General features: G+C 33.2%; 1 protein-coding gene across 50 annotated transcripts in view; it reads right to left on the reverse strand.

The window, feature by feature from the left end:
* Nucleotides 1–22,586, reverse strand: part of LOC126716982 (putative disease resistance protein RGA1) — a 103,923-nt gene that overhangs the window by 77,965 nt on the left and 3,372 nt on the right. Inside the window, exons 2-32 of one of the 50 annotated variants that reach the window (XM_050418099.1) lie at nucleotides 22,525–22,581; nucleotides 22,309–22,380; nucleotides 22,165–22,236; nucleotides 22,021–22,092; nucleotides 21,653–21,948; nucleotides 21,476–21,567; nucleotides 20,527–20,619; nucleotides 20,355–20,410; nucleotides 20,051–20,231; nucleotides 18,861–19,205; nucleotides 18,644–18,747; nucleotides 17,293–17,355; nucleotides 16,387–17,185; nucleotides 15,761–15,826; nucleotides 15,475–15,603; nucleotides 13,997–14,685; nucleotides 13,808–13,911; nucleotides 13,295–13,381; nucleotides 11,618–11,721; nucleotides 11,439–11,498; nucleotides 10,326–10,637; nucleotides 9,631–9,722; nucleotides 9,449–9,508; nucleotides 9,208–9,332; nucleotides 9,019–9,081; nucleotides 8,727–8,912; nucleotides 7,691–7,769; nucleotides 7,254–7,333; nucleotides 7,071–7,133; nucleotides 6,767–6,955; nucleotides 5,505–5,975 (exon numbers count right to left, since the gene is read on the reverse strand). In XM_050418099.1, coding sequence (XP_050274056.1) covers nucleotides 21,691–21,948; nucleotides 22,021–22,092; nucleotides 22,165–22,236; nucleotides 22,309–22,380; nucleotides 22,525–22,581 — 531 coding nt within the window. In that variant the 3' untranslated portion in view covers nucleotides 5,505–5,975; nucleotides 6,767–6,955; nucleotides 7,071–7,133; ... (22 more) ...; nucleotides 21,476–21,567; nucleotides 21,653–21,690. Of the gene's footprint in view, nucleotides 1–5,504; nucleotides 5,976–6,766; nucleotides 6,956–7,070; nucleotides 7,134–7,253; nucleotides 7,334–7,690; nucleotides 7,770–8,439; nucleotides 8,598–8,726; nucleotides 8,913–9,018; nucleotides 9,082–9,207; nucleotides 9,333–9,448; nucleotides 9,509–9,630; nucleotides 9,723–10,325; nucleotides 10,638–11,438; nucleotides 11,499–11,617; nucleotides 11,722–13,294; nucleotides 13,382–13,564; nucleotides 13,703–13,807; nucleotides 13,912–13,996; nucleotides 14,686–15,474; nucleotides 15,604–15,760; nucleotides 15,827–16,386; nucleotides 17,186–17,292; nucleotides 17,356–18,643; nucleotides 18,748–18,860; nucleotides 19,206–20,050; nucleotides 20,232–20,354; nucleotides 20,411–20,526; nucleotides 20,631–20,974; nucleotides 21,050–21,475; nucleotides 21,568–21,652; nucleotides 22,582–22,586 lie in introns of all 50 variants that reach the window. The other 49 variants (XM_050418089.1, XM_050418101.1, XM_050418100.1 and 46 more) reach the window with 49 other exon arrangements.

Here is a 22,586-nt window from a genome sequence, read left to right on the forward strand (position 1 = left end):
TGACGGACTTTGGCACCTAAAAACTTAATGAAAGCGGGGCGTATTCAAGGATCAGGTGGACCGCTCGGAGTTGACCGTCTTTGTGTACAAACACCTTGGCTTGAAGTATTTTATCTAAACTTTGCTTGTTGACAAGACTAAGGTTAGGAATGGTGGCGTGATGACCTGCAAAACCATTAAGAAACACAATATTAAAAAAAAAAAAAAAAAAAGGAACGGTACAAATCAAGAGAAATTTCAAGTATTAACACAAAAAGAAGAAAATAGGTACATAAGGTGTCAAAGTAAGGAAAGGGTAATTTTGAAGAAATAAACCTAGACCTAAAGCCCACCTGGTTGCCCCTCTCTCGTCGGGTAGGGGAGGCCATCGTGCCACTCCCTTAAGATGATCAAGAAATCCTTGTTCATGCCCTTGTTGGAATAAGGGAGGCAAGAGATAAGTCTAACCTCAATGTGCCAGTTTTTAGGTAGTACCCCTGCCCTTTCAAGTGATGAAGGTTATAGACCCAGTTGACATCATGGTGGGGGAGGTTGAGACCCATTTTCTCATGTAGGGCATTGACGCTACCTAATGTTCTAAACATGTTAGGGGCACATTGGGTGGGAGCTAACCTATGAGCCCTTAGGTAATCTCTAGTTACTGTACCCATAGGGATTCTCATCCCTCCCTCTATGAAGGCAATCATTGGGATAACCACCTCTCCCTCTTGCCTAGCCTCGTATCATTCTCTCTCCTTACAATACCTAATGAAGACTCCTGGCAGGATCCTATACTGACTTTAAAGCTCTCTATACCCTTCTTGGAGTCTACCAAATAGGCGAATCTGCCCATTCCTAAGAGTGATTTAGAGGTGCTAAGAAGATAAAAAGAAGGAAGAAGAGCCGAGGAGAAAAAGACACAGAGAAAAGAAATGTAGATGGAAAAATAAATGAAAAGATTTATAAAGACTTACACGAAGAAGAAAACTCTCCTCGGACTGGCTCTTGGTAGGTGTGAGGGCACGAGTAAAATGAGTAAGTTTGCAGGTTCAGTGTATGAGTGCTAAAGTGAGATGAATGATTGATTCGGGTAGTATTTATATCAAAAAGAAAGTTACAAGCGGGAAAATTCCCGCCCAGGTTCCAGCAAAATCCTCAGTTGTTAGATCCGCATCGCGTTGTAGAATGTGAGGAACATAGAGCCGTAAAAATTTAATGAAGGCACATCTCATATGCCAAAGCGTCAGGAGCGTGCCTTGGGCAGTTAAAAAGGTATCAGCATAGTCAGAGGTGATGTATGATGAGCACGGAGTAATTATAGTGACATCAAAATCCTTCTTTCTTCCCAAGGAGCCAGAAAGAAGAATCTCGAGGGGCTATTGTAGGGGTGATAGGCCCGGGAGTACATATCTATGTATTTATTGGGTCAGGGGATCCGAGGACATTAAGTAGTCCGAGGACGGGTAAACACTTTCCTAAGAATCCATGTTAGTAAGTGAAGAGGTGAAGTCTGATCATGATCATCAAAGAGGGCGGTCTGAGGAGAAATGCTTCCTTGGTTGGGCAAAGCCAAGATCAGAGGGTGCGGTCTGCCATCAAGAGTAACGTTCCGAACCGTTCCATGGATGAGGATAAGTATTAGGAAGGAGAAAGACAGAGAAAAGATATGAAATATCTAAGGGAAAGCTGCTACCACCGCAATGAATGCTCTACAGCTAACCCTTTGGCCGTATTAATGAGGAAGTGATACCGGAACAATAGTTTTCAGCCTTACAGTTACTACCCAAAGACTTCAAGAAGGTGCTGATGGGACAATGACCAACACCAATAATCTGATCTGCATGGGGAGGGTAGAGATGAAAAGGGAAGATAGTATAAAATATAAGGGAGGCCCTGAGAGAAAAGGATCGGAGAATTAAGAGAGAAACACTGTAGTTATAAGAACTGTACTTGTAACCAACTTCAAGAATTATATACAAGAACTGATCTTCTCAGACTATGACGAGGATGATTTTCATCAAATACAACCAGTCCACTTTCACTTTATTGTCATTTGGATCCATTATAATCGTGACACAACTCATTAGAGCCTAGTTTTCCAACTTATTCTATATAAATTCATTGTATTGGGCTCTTTTGGCCTAGATCCTTTTAACTTCTGGGCTTAGGACACCAAATTGCGCCCTTATAGCTATCAACAACATTTATTATTTTATTAGTTTCCTAATAAAATGTTTATAAAAATAGCTTCTAAACCAATGCACTTAACATTTCACTTTCTTTATAACAATTTGTTTCTTGCTTGACCGCTAGCCAATATTATTTTATCCATTACCAAAAAGCATTCAATTCTTTTTTCTTTTTCTTTTTCTTTTTTTATTTTTTATAATTAATATGAAGTCTTGGACCAACACTTACAAAATTCCAAATTTATATGATTTTTATAGATCTCAAACAAAGACTGGATTATTCCTGTGTCTTTATGGTATGTTAAGCACCATAATAATTCCAAGACTACATCAAAGATGAAAGGAAATTCATGTTATGTAAGTTCAAAACCACTTTCCATACATGGCTGTCATGGTGTCTTAACTCTAAAGATCCACTTTCCATTTGATCAATCGGTTTGCATAAGAATAACTACATCCATGCACTCTAATTTTATTCACCCACTTTAACAGTGCATTTTCTTTCACTTCCTCTAATCTTCTGATAAGGAAAATGATAAAGAAATTGTCACTTTTATTATAAAAGTTTACCCACATGGATTTAGATAAGGTGCAATAATTTGATCAAGAGTATTGTAATACATAGGGTATTTTACTTGATACAATTGTTTTCAATGTCAACTAAAATTGAGTATTGAAAAGAGAAACTTTTAATCTCAACCATTGAATTTAAAAAAAAAAATTAAAAGAAGTAAAAAACTGAAAAGTAAAAAGTGAAAGAAGTTAAAAAATTTTGTGAGAGGAATGGGGCAATTGCATCACCTTATCTCAATCCTAGTATTCTACCAAAATATTGCAAAACTTTGATACAATATTTTATATTATAAATACTTACAATTAACCAATATTATCACAGAGCAATTCAAGCCGATAGGATTCTCAAAATAAATAAATAATATAAAATATTCAAGTGGATAGATCAATGGTATTGGTGTTAGAATAATGTGGCCCAACATGATATTTTATGATGGCTCTATTATCAATAAATAATTACTCAAAATTTCTTGTGAAATTTTACAATATTTTTATGATGTAAAATATTGGTATATTGAAATATATCTAGATTTAGTTGACTAAGATTATGAATACATTCATTATAGTCCTTGACTTGACCATATCCATCATGATGTAGTCTGTTCTTATAGGTATATTGTTGGACCATGATAGAAAGGAGGTGCAAGTTAAAATTGCTCAGATTATGGAAAATATTAAGGGCCAGTCATTCATTGGTTAGTGCATAATAATCTCAACAGTCCTTCCATAATGAGATTCATGCACGTTGAGCATTGGCCTTAATAAATCTATCGTGTCATTGCTAGTAACTTGGCCTTCTATAAGAGGTGTTGTCATTACAGTGATTCTAGATATGAATGATAAATGAATCCATGCATTGGTATGGAGTTATAAAAGTAATGACAAATTAATGAACTTCTTCATTAATGAATCTAATTAATAAAGTTGTTTATTAATGAATGTAATATATCTATTACAAGAATTGTTATTATGATAGAAATGATTTTATGGCTGGTCATGTCCTTTCTAAATATTGTCAAGGCCACACTTGCTAGGGGTGTGAAAAGAGAAAAAAGAAAGCTCTTGTTAATCCTGATTAGTTGAAAAGAGCATCCTGATTGCTTTTGAGGTTCTTGAATTATATAATTTAGTATGTAAATTTCTCATATCTTATTGTTAATTTTTATTACATATATGCCCGTGATATAATTGTTAATTGAATTAATTTTTAAGTAAAATTCCTACAATCGGCACCCTTGATTGGAACCTTGTGTTTGGGATTTGAAATCCATTCTCTCCCTTAATTTCCCCACTTTTTACCTAGCAACCAAAATATATATATATATATATATCCAATACAATACAATTAATATTACCTTTCCGCAAGGTCAATTAAATTAACAAAAAATTAGTGTCATGATTAACAAATTATTAGATTGGTTCCATGATAAGATGTATTAGTATTTCAAAATTAATAGATTAATTCCTATTAATTTGTAACAACCGTTCTAATTAGTTCACTAATTTGATAATTTTTTTATATTGATTTAAAATGGTGATATGGATATTACAATTTATAATTTAAAGTCTAACCGAAGTAAAATATCTTCTTCTTTTTTTTTTCTTTTTTTTTTTTGGTGGTAAAGGTAGAATTTCTACTTAAGTAGGTGGGATTTGAACATCTAATTTTTCATTTGATAACAACAAACTTTAACAATTAAGCTAATTGGAACCCACAACTCAAAGTAAAATATTAATTGTAATAGTAAAATTTATCATTTACCGTGGACATTGCAAATAACCTATACTTTATAATGGGTAATTAGTAATTTCAACTAATCATTCAGTAATTCAAAAAAAAAAAAAAAAAAAAAACTGAAATAATTATCTTCCAACAAGTAGGGAAATCTTTTGTTGGCCCACAAAGACCAAAAAAGAAAAAGAAAATATTTTCAATTTGATACAGTAACTTTGTTCTATTACTAATAGACCCAAGTCAATATTTAGTCTATTTATTATTAACGGAGATAATACGCGATTCACTTCAACCTAAACTTTTGGCCTTCAAAAGCCATGTTTTTTTTTTAGTGCCATGATCAGAGCATAACATCAAACCAAGCCCTATTTCGTTGATGTTCACAAGAATCGCAATATTTTTGGGCGGCAAATCACAAGTAGTCCCCAAGGCCCACAAATGTCATTTAAGGCCGTAGCCCATCGAAAACACTCACGTAGACTTGGTCCACATGGTTTCGAATTAGCACTTGAAATTTTCTATGTGGCTGACCCAAAAAACATTTGGGAGCAATTAAGATGGGCCCACAGATTCCTTTTCAAAGGCCATTAAACTGGCCCACAGTTTGATGAAATCGACCCCAAAGCTCGTTGACTTGGGCAACGAGATAAACAAGTCCATTTAAAGGAATCAATCAATTCATTTTCATTTTGGCATTTGCCTTCAGAGACTGAATACCAAATAAACAAAAGCATTTCCAGTTGTGAAATTAAAGAATTTGCTTTGTCCTTGCCTAGACCTATTGAAAAATTCATAACCAGCCAATAGGTGTGTGTACTGCTGAAGATATTCTTCAAAATAATCACATATTTCATCATTTGTAGAAAAGAAACAATAAGCAAGGGGATCAAGGGGCATCCAAAACAAAGAAACAAGGACTGAAGCAACATTAATACTACATCAAATAGAATTTTGACATAATGTTCACCATAATTTACTTAAGATACAATTCAAAATTCAGATGGGTGAACATAAATATTCTCAAACACCCATATGAACTTTGATTTCAAGACCCAATGACAAGTGAGTACAAAAACTGAATCAAAGATTTTAATTATACAAATTAAGCAGGTTGATCAATGGAACACGCTTGGGAAAAAGAATAAAATTGAAGCTTTTTATCAATGGTGTAATTAACCAATGGAGACCGATTTCAAATCCTGATAACAAAATGGAAATCTCACAATCTGTTTGAACACAAAAGCTCATCTTTTGCTGAGTCTAGATGACTTCTTCTAGAGAACATTGTTGTGAGAAAGCTTTGGCGTGCAGTTCTTCTATTATGATCCTAGTGTCTAATATGGATGAAGTGTAAACTTATAAGTGTGTATCTAAACTCTTGGGTAGCCTCCACTTGCAAGCCAGATCTCAAGGGCGAGTTCTACCCATGTGTTTGTATCATCTTCCTTGCCAAATTATTTCCTCAATGTAACAATATTTTCTGCTAGGGGCACTTGATCCTAGGCAATAGCAGAACAAGACAATATTAGAAACCAAAGGAACATGATTTCAATAGAAATGAACTAATGCCTCATATTTCCTTATAACCATTTGTTTCTTGCTTGACTGCTAGCCATTGTTATCTAATTTGTTACCAACAAGCATTCAATTCAAAAACCTTTTTTATTATTAAAATGAATTTCTGGACCAGCACCTACAAAAATCCAAATTTAAATGATTTTTATAGATCTCAAACAAAGGCTGGATTGTACCTCTATGTCTTTATGGTATGTTAAGCACCATGATAATTCCAAGACCACATCAAAGATGAAAGGAAATTCATGTTATGTAAGTTCAAAACCACTTTCCAATTTCCATACAAGGCTTTAATGATGTCTTAAATTTAAAGATCCATCATAATAAAACAACCAAAATTTTGTCCAGGACTACAGCTACTCAGTATATGAAACATAAAACTAGTAATAATCCATTTATTATTCCTAGTATGTTGAATCAACAACCTATGCTTTCATATACAAATATGCATCCATATTTTTCTTGAATATACAGAAAAACAAAGCAACAGAAAATATAATTTACTTTACAACCTGTTATACAATAAGTCACCTACTGGATAAACATTTTTCTTAATAGTTATCGTGAATAAGAAATTCCAAACATATATAGGCTGTATGAATATTGTTATTTTCATATATAAAAGAACTATAGAGAAAATGTATCTAACTGAATTCTCATAGGCAATCGTTTCACTAGCAAAGCAACTTTAGGGAGGAAAGTGTGAAGTTACTACCTTTCAAAATTCTGATATAAACAAAATACTGAAGCACCAGAAGATACTGGTAGAATATCCCAAGTAGCTACTGTCCAGATGCCCTAAAGCTGAAGATATCCTCAAAAAGGTACTGGTAGATGATGAAACTTGTTCCATTCATAGCAAATTCTTGAATGCAAATTGAATATTTCTTGTATTAAACAAAATCTGCCAACGGAGAAAGAACAAAAAGGATTCTTAATTTGACTTTTAGGAAGACTATTACAATATAAGGATTGAGAGAAGTAAGTCGATTTTTTCCTTGTAGGTGCATAAGTAGTACCAGATTTTTTTTCCGAAGAAACACCGCTCTTGTCTGATTTAGAATTCTGACATTGTCTCATTTCTGCATACAGAGTCAAACCATTGAGAAACTTAACCAAATTCAAACAAATAGGAACACAAGAGAAAGTTGGGTATTTGCTCAACAGAAAAGGATTGAGAATGTTAAGGGAGTTGTATGAACCTTTCAAAATCCTGGATTGTATGGTCTTTCAAAAATCAATTCAAATCTCATGGATTAGAGCAATCCCAACCTATTTCCACCTGGCATCATGTTAAAGATTAAGGAAAGAACATACTACAAAGTTTCAATGTTATAAGGCGGTTTATAGAAGAAGAAAAAAAAAAAAAAAAACTCATTAATTTTGGTATCTACAATTCCAGTTATTTAAAAGTATAATTTCAATTCATCCATTTTATATTATTATATGCATACTGTGTAATCCATCTAAAATCAAGTGCTTTTCTAAACTATATTTTTCAAGCAGTGCTTTTAATCTAATGAAGCTACAAAACAATCATTCAAGAAAGTTGATACAAACCAAGCAAAAGATGGTAGAAACTTATACAAAAAATATATATAAATAAATAAAACTAATAAATGATTTATCAACAAATTACCTTATTACTTTTTAAATGATCTCACAACACAGAGTTACTCCAATATCAGCAAGTGAGACTTTCCGACCTGTTTAAGTACCTAAATCGATAAACATACCAAGTATATCACTTTACCAACTTGATTTTGAGATACTTTATGTGCAGTGATGATTAGAAATTTAAGGAGGGCAGTTGACCCAGATGAGAGGAGGCTTTTTCCCATTTAAGGAATATAATAGAAATGAGAAGTTGAAGTTTTGCATAAGTTAATCTAGGCAGATGGAGTTTGTCAATGTGTGGGATTGTTGAAGTGTGACACTACAGGATAGATTTAAAGAAGACAAACCCTTCTTTTGGTGGGGTTTATGTTGAATTTGTATTTTGAGTGTATGACTAACTGGATACTATGAATTAGAATGCAGATAATTTGAAAATAATTATGTTTAAATGCTTACCTATTGTTAAAGATTTATCTTCAGAGTTCAAACATTAAAAAGCAAATGAAAAATAGAAACAAATATATGCTTAAGGGAATGGTAATATTTAAACTATATGTTTAACACTTCAACAATACAGGAGAGAGTTGTGTACTTTAACAATTAATTTCTGATAAAAATACCATTTCTGTGGCAGATTTGAGACTATGCTTAACTAGCTGAAGACTCATGATACACAAAGGGACTATTATTTTTTTTTAAAAAAGACACAAATTTTCCCCAAAATAAAATTAAAAAATAAAAATAAAAATCAGTGCAACAAGCCAACTTTACCATCTTGCGATTAGTGAGTATGACACATTTTATCACGATTCATGTATCATACTGACATAGTGACATCGCAAAAGATCCTTCATTTTTGTTCATATTACTTGAGGCCAGGAAAACTAAAAGTACTTCCAAGTATCTCAATTGGAGACTAACCCAAAATCCTAGCAAAAGAATTTCCAAAAACCATCATATCAACCAAGTCATCATGCGATGACATGAGGAATATATAACCATAGAAACATTATTAGTTAATAGTGAATGCGTGCCTAAACAGTTGAATCAAAATTTACCATTTGAAACTGACAAGAATACAAAGGCAAGTTCCTTCAAACATAATTGGCTTGTTGACATCCATCTCAAACAGCTCATAGGCATGCCTTGCATGTTGTTCCCAGCTCTCCATTCCTTCCAGTTGATGCAAACTTATGGCAGCTACACAAAATTCTTCAAAATCCAATTTTCTGTATTGAATAGAACTAATTCACATACACAAGTTGACAATCAGCTTCCACTCTTATCATTACTTTTTTGGGAAAAATTTTCAGTGACAGCATACAAAAATGTGATTTTTGACAGCATTACCATGGTTTGCATAATCTAGGGCCTGTGAATCCTTCATCAATTAAGGGGAATTCCTTATCACACCTTGAGAAAACAGGAAATTTCAAAAGGCTTTATGAATATAATATTTTCTTAGGCATCAAATAGGCAGCCCGTTTCACAGTTTTCACTAGCAAAACAAATATAAGGAGGAAAAATTGAAGTGATTACCTATGTAGTATTCTGATTTTAATAAAAAAACCTGATGCTCCATTAGGTAGTGTAGAACATCCCAAGTAGGAGTTGCCTAAAACTGAAGCTATCCTCAAAAAGATTTTTATTTTTATTAACTAAATCTGCCAATGAAAAGAAAACAAGATAAGAATTCCTAATACTTTCACGAAAGCTATTACAAGATAAGGATTGAGATAATTAAGACTCAAGTTTTTGTTTGTAGATGCATAAGTAGTACCAGCCTTTTTTGAGGGAAAACCAACTCCAGCTATTTTAGAATTCCAATCTTGTCTCACATCTGCATACAGAATCAAATAATTGAGGACCTTAACTGAAATTAAACAAAAGAAAACAAGAGAAAGTGGGGTATTTGATTAACACAAAAGGATTGAATCTTGAAGGAGATGTATGATTATGAACCTTTAGAAACAGTGGATTGTATGATCCTCCAAAACTCAATTCCAATCTCAAGGATAATTGAGCATTGTTGGAGTAGTTCCCACCTTTTCCACCTAGCATCAAGATGACAAGTAAGGAGAAGAAAATACTAGAAAGTTTTTTAACACTATGTTTTATGCTGGATTATAGAAAAAACACTCCTGTTTATTTGTTTGAATCACTTGCATTTTACCCTCCAATTTCAAAAATAAATCATTCAAAATTTAGTATTTGACTTCATTCATTTTTTTTTTGGGTAACAAAATGCATAAAGTAGAATCTATCCAAAATCTAGTGCATTTCTACGCTCTAAATTTCAAGCTGTGCATTTAATCCAATCTCACTACACAAGTAACACAACAATAATTCAAGAAAGCATAGAGATCTCTATGTTAAAATATCTTAAAATTTGAACAAAACATGGCATGTTAGAAACTTATACATAAAAATGAATTTCAGCAACTAAATACTGGTACTGGATTAGTTATCTAAGTTGATCTTCAACAACACATCACTCCAATATCAGAACTTTTCAATCTTTTTATGCACCTAAATCAATAAGCCAAGTATATCACGTTAACAACTTATTTATGACATACAATAGAAATTATTTGGATGAAGAAGCAAAAGATAGGTTTATGTACAACACTTTCAGGAAAAAGAAGGTACCAACCCACCTAGTTGTTGACTATTTGCACAATTGCAGAGCCCAAAAGTTTTTAAACAAGCAAAAGTACAACATTGGGAATTTTTGGATGATTCAATTGCTTTTGCATATGAGAGCAGTGGTACCAGTAGCATGCCCCCTTTCCTATTGGGTTTAATTCCTTATATATAAATGCAAATGTCTTTTAGTAGAAAGACCCAAAGAAAAGAAAGAATTGGGACTACTCATACCTGAAAATTTGAAGAATTGGGTTCATCCACGTGAGCAATTTTAGGCAATCCTCCCATGATTCCTTTGCTCCCTTTCAGTTGTTTGTATAGTGCTTTGAAAATCAAAGATGAAAGAAAATTCATGTTATGTAAGTGCAAAACCACTTTCTATACAAAGCTCTTATGATGTCTGAACTTTTGATATCCATCTTAATGGAATATTTGTGCAGGACAACAGCTGCTTAGTCAATGAAACATAAGATTGGTAATAATCCATTTATTCTTCCTAGTTTGTTGAATCAACGAATTATGCTTTTAATCCATCAACCTGAGGGTTTGTTTACAAACTAATATGCACCCATATTTTTATAAAATATACAAAAAGTCCAAATGTACAGAAAATATAAATCAACTTCACAATCTGTTAATATTATAAAGACACCTGTTTAACCTAGATAAAATTTTGTTTTCTAAATAGTTGTTGTAATTAAGAAATTCAAACATAGACTTTATGAATATTGTTATTTGCGTAGGTAGAAGAGATTTATAGAAGTAATCCATCATACTGACTCTCATAGGCAACACATTTTACAGTTTTCACTAGCAAAAAAAATATAGGAAGGAAAAAGTGAAGTGATTAACCTTGTAAAATTCTGAATGAACAAAAAAAACTGATGCTACATAGGGTAGGTGTAGAACATCCCAAGTAGCAACTAGCAATTGCCTAAAACTGAAGCTATCCTCAAAAAGGTATTAGTAGAAGATGAAACTAACATCCGTAGCATCTTGCGTGCAAATTGAGGATTGAGATAATGATTCTTAGTCTGACTTTTACAAAAGCTATTACAAATTTACAAGATAAGGATTGAGATAATTAAGACTCAATGTTTTGCTTGTAGATACAAAAGTAGTACCAGCCTTTTTTGAGGAAACACCAACTCTAGCTGATTTAGAATTCTGGCCTTGTCTCATATCTGGATAGAAAATCAAATTGTTGAGAACCTTAACTGAATTTAAACAAAAAAAAAAAACAAGAGAAAGTTGGGTATTTGATTAACACAAAAGGATTGAATCTTAAAGGAAATGTATGAACCTTTAGAAATAGTGGAGTGTACGATCCTTCAAAAATCAATTCAAATCTCATGGATAATTGAGCAGTATTGGAGTAGTCCACACTTATTTCCACCTGGCATGAAGCTGTCAAGTAAGGAGAATAAAACACTAGAAAGTTTCCAACTCTATATTTTATGCTGGTTAACAGAAAAACACTCTGATTTTTTTGCTTGAATTCACTTGGGTTTTAGTTTCCCCAATTCCAAAGAATAATTTATTCAAAATTTAATATTTCAGTTAAAGTGGAATCCATCAGAAATCTAGTGCATTTCTAAGCTCAAAATTTCAAGCTGTGCTTTTAATCCAATCGTGCTACACAACTATAATTCAAGAAAGCATAGAGATTTATGTGTTAAAATATCTTAAAATTTGAGCAAAAAAGAGCATGGTAGAAGCTTATACATAAAAATGAATTTCAACATCTAAGTACCTGTTTAGCTATACAAGTTGATAGCCTTTTTTACAAACTAATATGCAACCATATTTTTATAGAATATACAAAAATCGAAAGGTACAGAAATATAAATTAACTTCACAACCTTTTAATATTATGAGTCACCTGTTTAACTTGGATAAAATATTTTTTCTCAATAGCTGTTGTAATTAAGAAATTCAAACATAGGCTTTATGAATATTGTTTATTTGTGTAGGTAGAAGAGAGTTATAGAAGTAATGCATCATATTGACTCTCATAGGAAACACATTTTACAGTTTTCATTACCAAAATAAATATAGGAAGGAAAAAGTGAAGTGATTACCCTTGTAATATTCTGATATGAAGAAAAAAAAATGATGCTCCATAGGATAAGTGTAGAACATCCCAAGTAGTAATTGCCTAAAACTAAGGCTATCCTCAAATAGAAGATGAAACTAACATCCATAGCATTTTGCGTGCAAATTAAGGATTTGTATTTTCATTAACTAAATTTGACAACGGAAAGAAAACAAGATAATGATTCTTAATCTGACTTTTATGAAAGCTATTACAAGATAAAGATTGAGATAATTAAGACTCAAATGTTTTGCTTGTAGATGCAAAAGTAGTACCAGCCTTTTTCGAAGAAACACCGACTCTAGTTGATTTAGAATTTTGACCAAGTCTCATATCTGGATACAGAATCAAATTATTGAGAACCTTAACTGAATTTGAACAAAAGAAAACAAGAGAAAGTTGGGTATTTGATTAACACAAAAGGATCGAATCCTAAAGGAGATGTATGAACCTATAGAAATAGTGGATTAATTTAAATCTCATGGATGATTGAGCTGTGTTGGAGTAGTCCACACCTATTTCCACTTGGCACCAAGCTGTCAAGTAAGGAGAAGAAAACACTAGAAAGTTTCCAACACTCTGTTTTATGCTGGTTTACAAAAAAGCACTCCGATTTTTTGCTTGAATTCACTTGGGTTTTGGTTTCCCCAATTCCAAAGAATAATTTATTCAAAATTTAATATTTCAATTAAAGTGGAATGCATCAGAAATCTAGTGCATTTCTAAGCTCAAAATTTCAAGCTGTGCTTTTACATTTTTAATCCAATCATGCTACAATATATTCCAAGAAAGCATAGAGATTTATGTGTTAAAATAACTTAAAATTTGATTAAAACATGGCATTGTAGAAGCTTATACATAGAAATGATTTCAGCGTCTAAATACCTGCTTTTGCATAGTTATCCAAGTTGGTCTTCCCCAACAATATCAATCCAATATCAGCAAGTGGGACTTTCCAATCAATTTATGCACCTAAATCAATAAACAAATCAAGTATATCACCTTAACAACTTATATTTTGAGATACAATAGAAATTACTTGGGTTTATGTATCTGCCTTAATTTCTTTTTTTCTCGTACTGGTATGGCAAGAGGTCATATCTTGAATGACAAATTTTGTGAGTGAAGAAAACAAAAGAAAAAGAAGGTACTCACTTCCTAGTTGTTGACTTTTCGCATGATTGCAGTGCCCAAAAGTTTTTAAACAAGAAAAAGTACAACATTGGGGCTTTTTCTATGATTCAATTGCTTTTGCATATGAGAGCAGTGGTACCTGTGGCATCCACACCCTTCCTGGTGGGTTTAATTAATCCTTATACTTCATAGTTCACATAGCCAAAAAAACAAAAAAAAAAAAAATTTGACATATGAAATAAATACGAATGTTTTTGGACATACCAAGAATTGGGTTACCCATTGGGTTCATCAGTGAGCAATTTTTGGCAATTGTCCCATGTTTCCTTGCCATTCTTTCAGTTGTCTGTACAGTGCTTTGAATAAATCTGCATATTAAATTGCAAATAAATTGGAAGAAGATAAAGAAGTCGACGCAAAAGGAAAAGAAATAGTACAAGTTGTAGTTCTTACCCAAAGAAGCCGATGGATATTGGTTGCCGAACAAGAATTTAATCCTTAAAAATAATAAGAATCACGATATTGAAAATCTGAGACATGAGCAATCTCGCCAATTCCCTTCTGGTATCTTTCTTTCAGGTGGGGACAGTCAGTGATTATCAGGGTTTGTAAAAAGGAGAGCTGATGCATTCCTAATGGAAGTGATGTCAGATTGTGGCATGAACGGACTTCAAATTTTTCGAGTGATGTGAGACTTCCAATCCCTTCGGGGAGTGATATCAGATTGGGCCAATAGAAAATTTCAAGTTTTTGAAGTGCAGTAAGGTTGCCAATCCTTTCGGGGAGTGATCTGAGAAAGGGACATTTGCAAATTGCAAGTATTTGAAGTGCAGTAAGGTTGCCAATCCCGTTGGGGAGTGATCTGAGAAAGTTGCAGTCACGAATTTCAAGTATTTGAAGTGCAGTAAGGTTGCCAATCCCTTCGGGGAGTGGTTTGAGAACATTGAACCTTTCTCCAATGCTCTAGTTAATCAATGAAGACTGATTTCAAATTTTGAGGGCAATATGGAAATGTCATCTTTTGCTGAGTTCTGAATGACTTCTTCTAGAGAACATTGTTCTGAGAAAGCTTTGGTGTGCAATTCTTCCTTGCCAAATTATTTCCTCAATGTAACAATATTTTCTACAAGGGGCACTTGCTCCTAGCAATAGCAGATATCAAAATAAGACATTAGTAGAAACCAAGGAACTTGATTTCAATAGAAATAAACTAATGTCTTGTATTTCTTTATAACCATTTGTTTCTTGCTTGACTGCTAGCCAATGTTATTTTATCTGTTACCAACAAGCATTCAATTCAATTTTTTTTTTTTTAATTAATATTAAGTCCTAGACCAGCACTTACAAAATTCCAAATTTATATGATTTTTATAGATCTCAAACAAAGACAGGATTATACCTCCATGTCTTTATGGTATGTTAAGCGCCATAATAATTCCAAGACTACATCAAAGATGAAAGGAAATTCATAGTTCAAAACCAGTTTCCATACATGGCTTTAATGATGTCTTAACTCTCAACTCTAAAGATCCATCCTAATGAAACAACCAAAAATTTTCCCAGGACTACAGCCACTCAAAATATGAAACATAAAATTGGTAATAATCCATTTATTATTCCTAGTATATTGAATAAACAAACTATGCTTTTGTATACAAATATGCATCCATACTCTTCTGGAATATACAAAAAGCTGAAGTTACAAAAAATATAAATTTACTTTACAACCTGTTGTACAATAAGTCACCTACTGGATAAATATTTTTCTTAATTGTTGTTGTGAATAAGAAACTCCAAACACATATAAGCTTTTCGAATATTGTTATTTTTATAGGTAAAATAATTATAGAGAAAATGCATAAAACTGATTCTCATAGGCAATCTGTTTCACTAGCATAGCAACTATAGGGAGGAAAGTGTAAAGTTACTACCTTTCAATATTTTGATATGAACGAAATACTGGTAGAACATCCCAAGTAGAAGTAGAACAGTTACCCTAAAGTTGAAGATATCCTCAAGAAGGCACTGGTAGAAGATGAAACTTGTGACATTTGTAGCATCTTGAATGCAAATTGAATATTTCTTGTATTAAACAAAATTTGCCAATGGAGAGATAATAGAAAGGATTCTTAATCTCATTTTTAGGAAGGCTATTACAACATAAGGATTGAGAGAAGTAAGACTCAAATTTCTTTCTTGTAGATGCAAAAGTAGTACCAGTTTTTTTTTTTTGGTAGAAAACACTGCTCTTGTCTAGTTTAGAATTCTGACCTTGTCTCATATCTGCATACAGAATCAAATCATTGAGAAACTTAACCAAATTAAACATAATAAATAAATAAAAGAAAACAAGAGAAACTTGGGTATTTGCTTAACAGAAAAAGATTGAATCTTAAACGAGTTGTGAGAAACTTTCAAAATCATGGACTGTATGATCCTTTAAAAATCAACTCAAATCTCAAGGATTAGAGCAATCCCAAACTATTTCCACTAGGCATCATGTTAAAGAGTAAGGGAAAGAACATACTACAAAGTTTCCAATTCCATGTTTTATGCCACTTTACAAAAAGACACTCCTGATTAATTTTGGTATCCCCAATTCCAATTGTTGAAAATTTTATATTTCAATTCAGCCATTTTTTATAATTAAATACATAATGCATAAACCATCTGAAATTGACTGCATTTCTAAACTCTATATTTCAAGCTATGCTTTTAATCAATGAAGCTAAAGAACGACCATTTAAGAAAGCATAGAGATTTCTGCATTAAAATCTCCTACAAATATAACAAAACTTGGTAAAAGCCCTACACAAATAGAAATAATTTAAGCAACAAAATACCTGATTACTTTTTGAAATAACGTAAGAACACAGTGTTACTTCAATATCAGCAAGTGTGACTTTCGAATTTGTTCATGCACCTAACCAATAAATAAACCAAGTATATCACCTAACCAACTTGATTTTGAGATACTTTATGTGCAGTGATGATTAGAATTATAAGGAGGGTAGTTAATAGAGATGAGAGGAGGTTGGTTTACAATTAGGGAAAAAAATAAAGTTGAGAACTTGAAGTTCTACAACTATTAGTATAGGCAGATGGAGTTTGTCAATGGGTGGGATCGTTTAAAAGAAGCACAGTAGGACAGAGTTAAAGAAGACAAACCCTTCTTTTGATGGAGTTTACATTGAATTTGTAGTACGAGTGTATGACTGACTTGATCATTGTAATTTTGGATCTTGATTTTTGCCCCCACAGTACATCCCCAATGTACTTGGGTTGGCTAGTTTTTTCTTATTAAAATTTTTTCGTTACCTATCAAAAAAGAAAAGACTGACTGGATAATACGACTTTGATTGCAAATAACAATAATATGAAAACATTAAAGTTTAAACGTGCACATATCATTAAACTTTATCTTCAAACATTAAAAAGAAACCAAAATCAATTTTCCATTTGAAACTGACGAGAATACAAAGGCAAGTTCCTTCAAACATAATTGGCTTGTTGACATCCTTCTCAAACAGCTCATAGGCATGCCTTGCGTGTTGTTCCCAGCACTCCATTCCTTCCAGCTAATGCAAACTTAAGGCAGCCGCACAAAATTCTTCAAAATCCAATTTTCTGTATTGAATAGAACTAATTCATATACACAAGTTGACAATCAGCTTCCACTCTTATCATTATATATTTTGGGAAAACTTTTCAGTGACAACAAACAAAAATGTGATTTTTGATAGCATTACCACAGTTTGCATAATCTGGGCCTGTGAATCCTTCATCGAAGTGGGGGAATTCCTTATCACACCCTGTGAGGACAAGAAATTCAAAAGGCTTTATGAATATTGTTATTTTCTTATGTAGAAGAGAGTGAAATAGAAAAATGTATCAAATTGACTCTCATAGGCAACCCATTTCACAGTTTTCACACAAAACAAACATAAGGAGGAAAAATTGAAGCGATTAACTTTGTAATATTCTGATTCCTAAAAAAACCCGATGGTCCATTAGGTAGTGGTAGAACATCCCAAGTAGCAATTGCCTAAAATTGAAGCTATCCTCAAAAAGATTTGTATTTTGATTAACTAAATCTGCCAAAGGAAAGAAAACAAGATAAGGATTCTTAATCCTGACTTTTATGAGGGAGATGTATGAGTATGAACCTTTAGAAATAGTGGAGTGTATGATCCTTCGAAAACCAATTCCAATCTCAAGGTTAATTGAGCATTGTTGGAGAAGTTCCCACCTTTTCCACCTAGCATCAAGCTGACAAGGAGAAGAAAATACTAGAAATTTTTTAACGCTATGTTTTATGCCGGTTTACAGAAAAGCACTACTAATTATTTGTTTGAATCACTTGGGTTTTGTTATCTCCAATTTCAAAGAATAAATCATTCAAAATTTAGTATTTCATGTCATCCTTTTTTTGTGGTAATAAAATGCATAAAGTGGAATCTATCCGAAATCTAGTGCATTTCTATGCGCAAAATCAAGCTGTGCTTTTAATCCAATCACACTACACAAGTAACAACAATAATTCAAGAAAGCATATAGATCTTTGTGTAAAAATATCTTAAAATTTGAGCAAAACATGGCATGGTAGAAGCTTATACATAAAAATGAATCTCAGCAACTAAATACTGGTATTGAATTAGTTATCTAAGTTGATCTTCAACAACAATATCACTCCAATATCAGCACTTTTCAATCTGCTTATGCACCTAAATCAATAAGCCAAGTGTATCACCTTAACAACTTATTTATGAGATACAATAGAAATTATTTGGATGAAGAAGGAAAAGATAGGTTTATGTACAACACTTTCAGGACAAATTTTTAGAGAGAAGAAAATAAAGGAAAAAGAAGGTATCAACCCACCTAGTTGTTGACTATTCAAACAATTGCAAAGCCCAAAAATTTTTAAGCAAGCAAAAGTACAGCATTGGGACTTTTTCTATGATTCAATTGCTTTTGCATTGAGAGCAGTGGTACCAGTAGCATGCCCCCTTTCCTATTGGGTTTAATTCCTTATATATAAATGCAAACGTATTTCAGTAGAAAGACCCAAAGAAAAGAAAGAATTGGGACTACTGTTACCTGAAAATTTGAAGAATCGGGTTCATCCACGTGAGCAATTTTAGGCAATCCTCCCATGACTCCTTTGCACCCTTTCAGTTGTTTGTATAGTGCTTTGAAAATATCTGCAAATTAAATCCACCACAAACATCAATATTGAAGACAAAGAAGTCGGCATAGAAGGGAAAAAAAGATTGTATTTTTTATTGCATAGAAAGTACAAGAAGAGTTGTAGTACCTATCCAAAGAAGCAGAAGCATATTGGTTGTATTTGAAGTGATGTAATGTAATCAAGCAGGGAACTTTTGAAATTATAAGGCTTTGCAGAGTGATAACACTAACACATTGCGTGCCATCATCACTAAATAGATCAATCTCCTTGCAGCCCCTAATCTCTAGCGACTTAAGGGAGGTGAGATGTTGTATGGATAGAGACATGGACAAGGATTTTAGTTTACGGCATTTCTGAATCCAGAGATTCTAGAGAGAAGCCAGGTTATGAGAAAGCATAGGTGTTCAGTTTTTCCTTGCCAAATTATTTCCCCAATGCAACAACATTTCTTTCTAGGGCACTCCAAATTTCCTAGGAATAATAGATATCAAAAATAAGAAATTAGTATAAAACAAGGAACTTGGTTACACTAGAATTGCACTCAGGGTTCACATTTCTTTACAACTATATGTTTTTTCCTTGACTGCTATCTATTTGTTATTTTATTTGTTTCTATTAAGCATTCAACTTAATTATTTTTGTTTGGTAAAAATGATTTCCTAGACATAGCACATTCAAGATTCCAATTTATATGTTTTTTTTTAGATGTCAAACAAAGGCTGGATTAAAACTTTATGCCTTTATGGTTAGTTAAGCAGCCCTAAGAATTCAAGACTACATCAAAAATGAAAGGAAATTCATGTTATGTAAGTGAAAACCATATTCTATACAAAGCTCTTATGATGTCTCAACTTTTGATAATCATCTTAACGGAATATTTGTGCAGGACAACAGCTACTCAGTCTATGAAACATAAGATTGGTAATAATCCATCTATTCTTCCTAGTTTGTTGAATTAACGAATTATGCTTTTAATCCAAAGGTACAAGCTTGGTAATTATGCTTTTGATGGCTTTGTTTACAAACTAATATGTACCCATATTTTTATAGAATATGCCAAAATATAAAGGTATAGAAAATATAAATCAACTTCACAACCTGTTAATATTATAAGTCACCTGTTTAACCAGGATAAAATATTTTTTCTCAATAGTTGTTGTAACTAAGAAATTCAAACATAGGCTTTATGAATATTGTTATTTGTGTAGGTGGAATAGAGTTATAGAAGTAATGCATCATATTGACTCTCATAGGCAACACATTTTACAGTTTTCACTTGCAAAACAAAAATAGGAAGTAAAAAGTGAAGTGATTACCCCTGTAATATTCTGGTATGAAGAAAAAAATTGATGCTCCAAGGGTAGGCATAGAACATCCCACGTAGCAACTAGCAATTGACAAAAACTGAAGCTATCCTTAAAAAGGTATTGGTATGGTAGACTAACATCCGTAGCATCTTGCGTGCAAATTGAGGATTTGTATTTTGATTAACTAAATCTGCCAATGGAAAGAAAACAAGATAAGGATTCTTAATCTGACTTTTACGAAAGCTATTACAAGATAAGGATTGAGATAATTAAGACTCATTGTTTTGCTTGTAGATGCAAAAGTAGTACCAACCTTTTTTGAAGAAACACCGACTCTAGCTAATTTAGAGTTCAAACCTTGTCTCATATCTGGATACAGAATCAAATTATTGAGAACCTTAACTAAATTTAAACAAAAGAAAACAAGAGAAAGTTGGGTATTTGATTAACACAAAAGGATTGAATCTTAAAGGAGATGTATGAACCTTTAGAAATAGTGGAGTGTATGATCCTTCAAAAATCAATTCAAATCTCATGGATAATTGAGCAGTATTGGAGTAGTCCACACCTATTTCCACCTAGCATGAAGCTGTCAAGTAAGGCAAATAAAATACTAGAAAGTTTCCAACTCTATGTTTTATGCTGGTTTACAGAAAAACACTAATTTTTTTGCTTGAATTCACTTGGGTTTTGGTTTCCCCAATTCCAAAGAGTAATTTATTCAAAATTTAATATTTCAGTTAAAGTGGAATCCATAAAAAATCTAGTGCATTTCTAAGCTAAAAATTTCAAGCTGTGCTTTTAATCCAATCATGCTACACAACTATAATTCAAGAACGCATTGAGATTTATGTGTTAAAATATCTTAAAATTTCAGCAAAAAATAGCATGGTAGAAGCTTATACATAAAAATGAATTTCAGCATCTAAATACCTGTTTAGCTATACAAGTTGATCTTCCCGAACAATATCAATCCAATAAGTGGGACTTTCCAATCTTTTTATGCACCTAAATCAATAAAAACAAATCAAGTATATCACTTTAACAACATATATTTTGAGATACAATAGAAATTACTTGGGTTTATATATCTGCCTTAATTTCTTCTTTTCACCTACTGGTATGGCAAGAGGTCATTATCTCAAATGACAAATTTTGTGAGAGAAGAAAACAAAAGAAAAAGAAGGTACTCACCTCCTAGTTGTTGACTTTTCGCACAATTGCAGTGCCCAAAAGTTTTTAAACAAAAAAAAAAAAGTACAACATTGGGACTTTTTCTATGATTCAATTGCTTTTGCATATGAGAGCAGTGGTACCCGTGGCATCCACACCCTTCCTGGTGGGTTTAATTAATCCTTATACTTCATAGTTCACATAGCCAAAAAAACAAAAAAAATCAACATATGAAATAAATGCAAATGTTTTTGGGCATACCAAGAATTGGGTTCATCAGTGAGCAATTTTAGGCTATCGTCCCATGTTTCCTTTGCATCCTTTCAGTTGTTTGTACAGTGCTTTGAATAAATCTGCATATTAAATTGCAAATAAATTGGAAGAAGACAAAGAAGTTGGCAAAAAAAGAAAACAAATGTTACAAGTTGTAGTTCTTACCCGAAGAAGCCGAAGGATATTGGTTGCCGAACAAGAATTTAATCATCATAATATTGAAAATATGGGACATGAGCAATCTCGCCAATTCCCTTCTGGTATCTTTCTTTCAAGTGGGGACACTTACTGATTATCAGGGTTTCTAAAGAGGAGAGCCGATGCATTCCTGATGGAAGCGATGTCAGATTGGCGCATGAACGGACGTGAAATCTTTTGAGTGATGTGAGACTTCTAATCCCTTCGGGGAGTGATATCAGACAGGGCAAATCGGAAATTTCAAGATTCTGAAGTGCAGTAAGGTTGCCAATCTCTTCGGGGAGTGATAGCAGACGGGGCAAATTGGAAATTTGAAGTTTCTGAAGTGCAGTAAGGTTGCCAATCCCTTCGGGGAGTGATACCAGACAGGGCAAATCGGAAATTTCAAGATCCTGAAGTGCAGTAAGGTTGCCAATCCCTTCGGGGAGTGATACCAGACAGGGCAAATCGGAAATTGCAAGATCCTGAAGTGCAGTAAGGTTGCCAATCCCTTCGGGGAGTGATACCAGACAGGGCAAATCGGAAATTCTAAGATTCGGAAGTGCAGTAAGGTTGCCAATCCCTTCTGGGAGTGATACCAGACAGGGCAAATCGGAAATTTCAAGATTCGGAAGTGCAGTAAGGTTGCCAATCCCTTCGGGGAGTGATACCAGACAGGGCAAATTGGAAATTTGAAGATTCTGAAGTGCAGTAAGGTTGCCAATCCCTTCGGGGAGTGATACCAGACAGGGCAAATCGGAAATTGCAAGATCCTGAAGTGCAGTAAGGTTGCCAATCCCTTCGGGGAGTGATACCAGACGGGGCAAATCGAAAATTTCAAGATCCTGAAGTGCAGTAAGGTTGCCAATCCCTTCGGGGAGTGATACCAGACGGGGCAAATCGAAAATTTCAAGATCCTGAA

The sequence above is a fragment of the Quercus robur genome, chromosome 3 (assembly GCF_932294415.1).
Source record: "Quercus robur chromosome 3, dhQueRobu3.1, whole genome shotgun sequence".
In the NCBI taxonomy this organism is placed as follows: Eukaryota; Viridiplantae; Streptophyta; class Magnoliopsida; order Fagales; family Fagaceae; genus Quercus; species Quercus robur.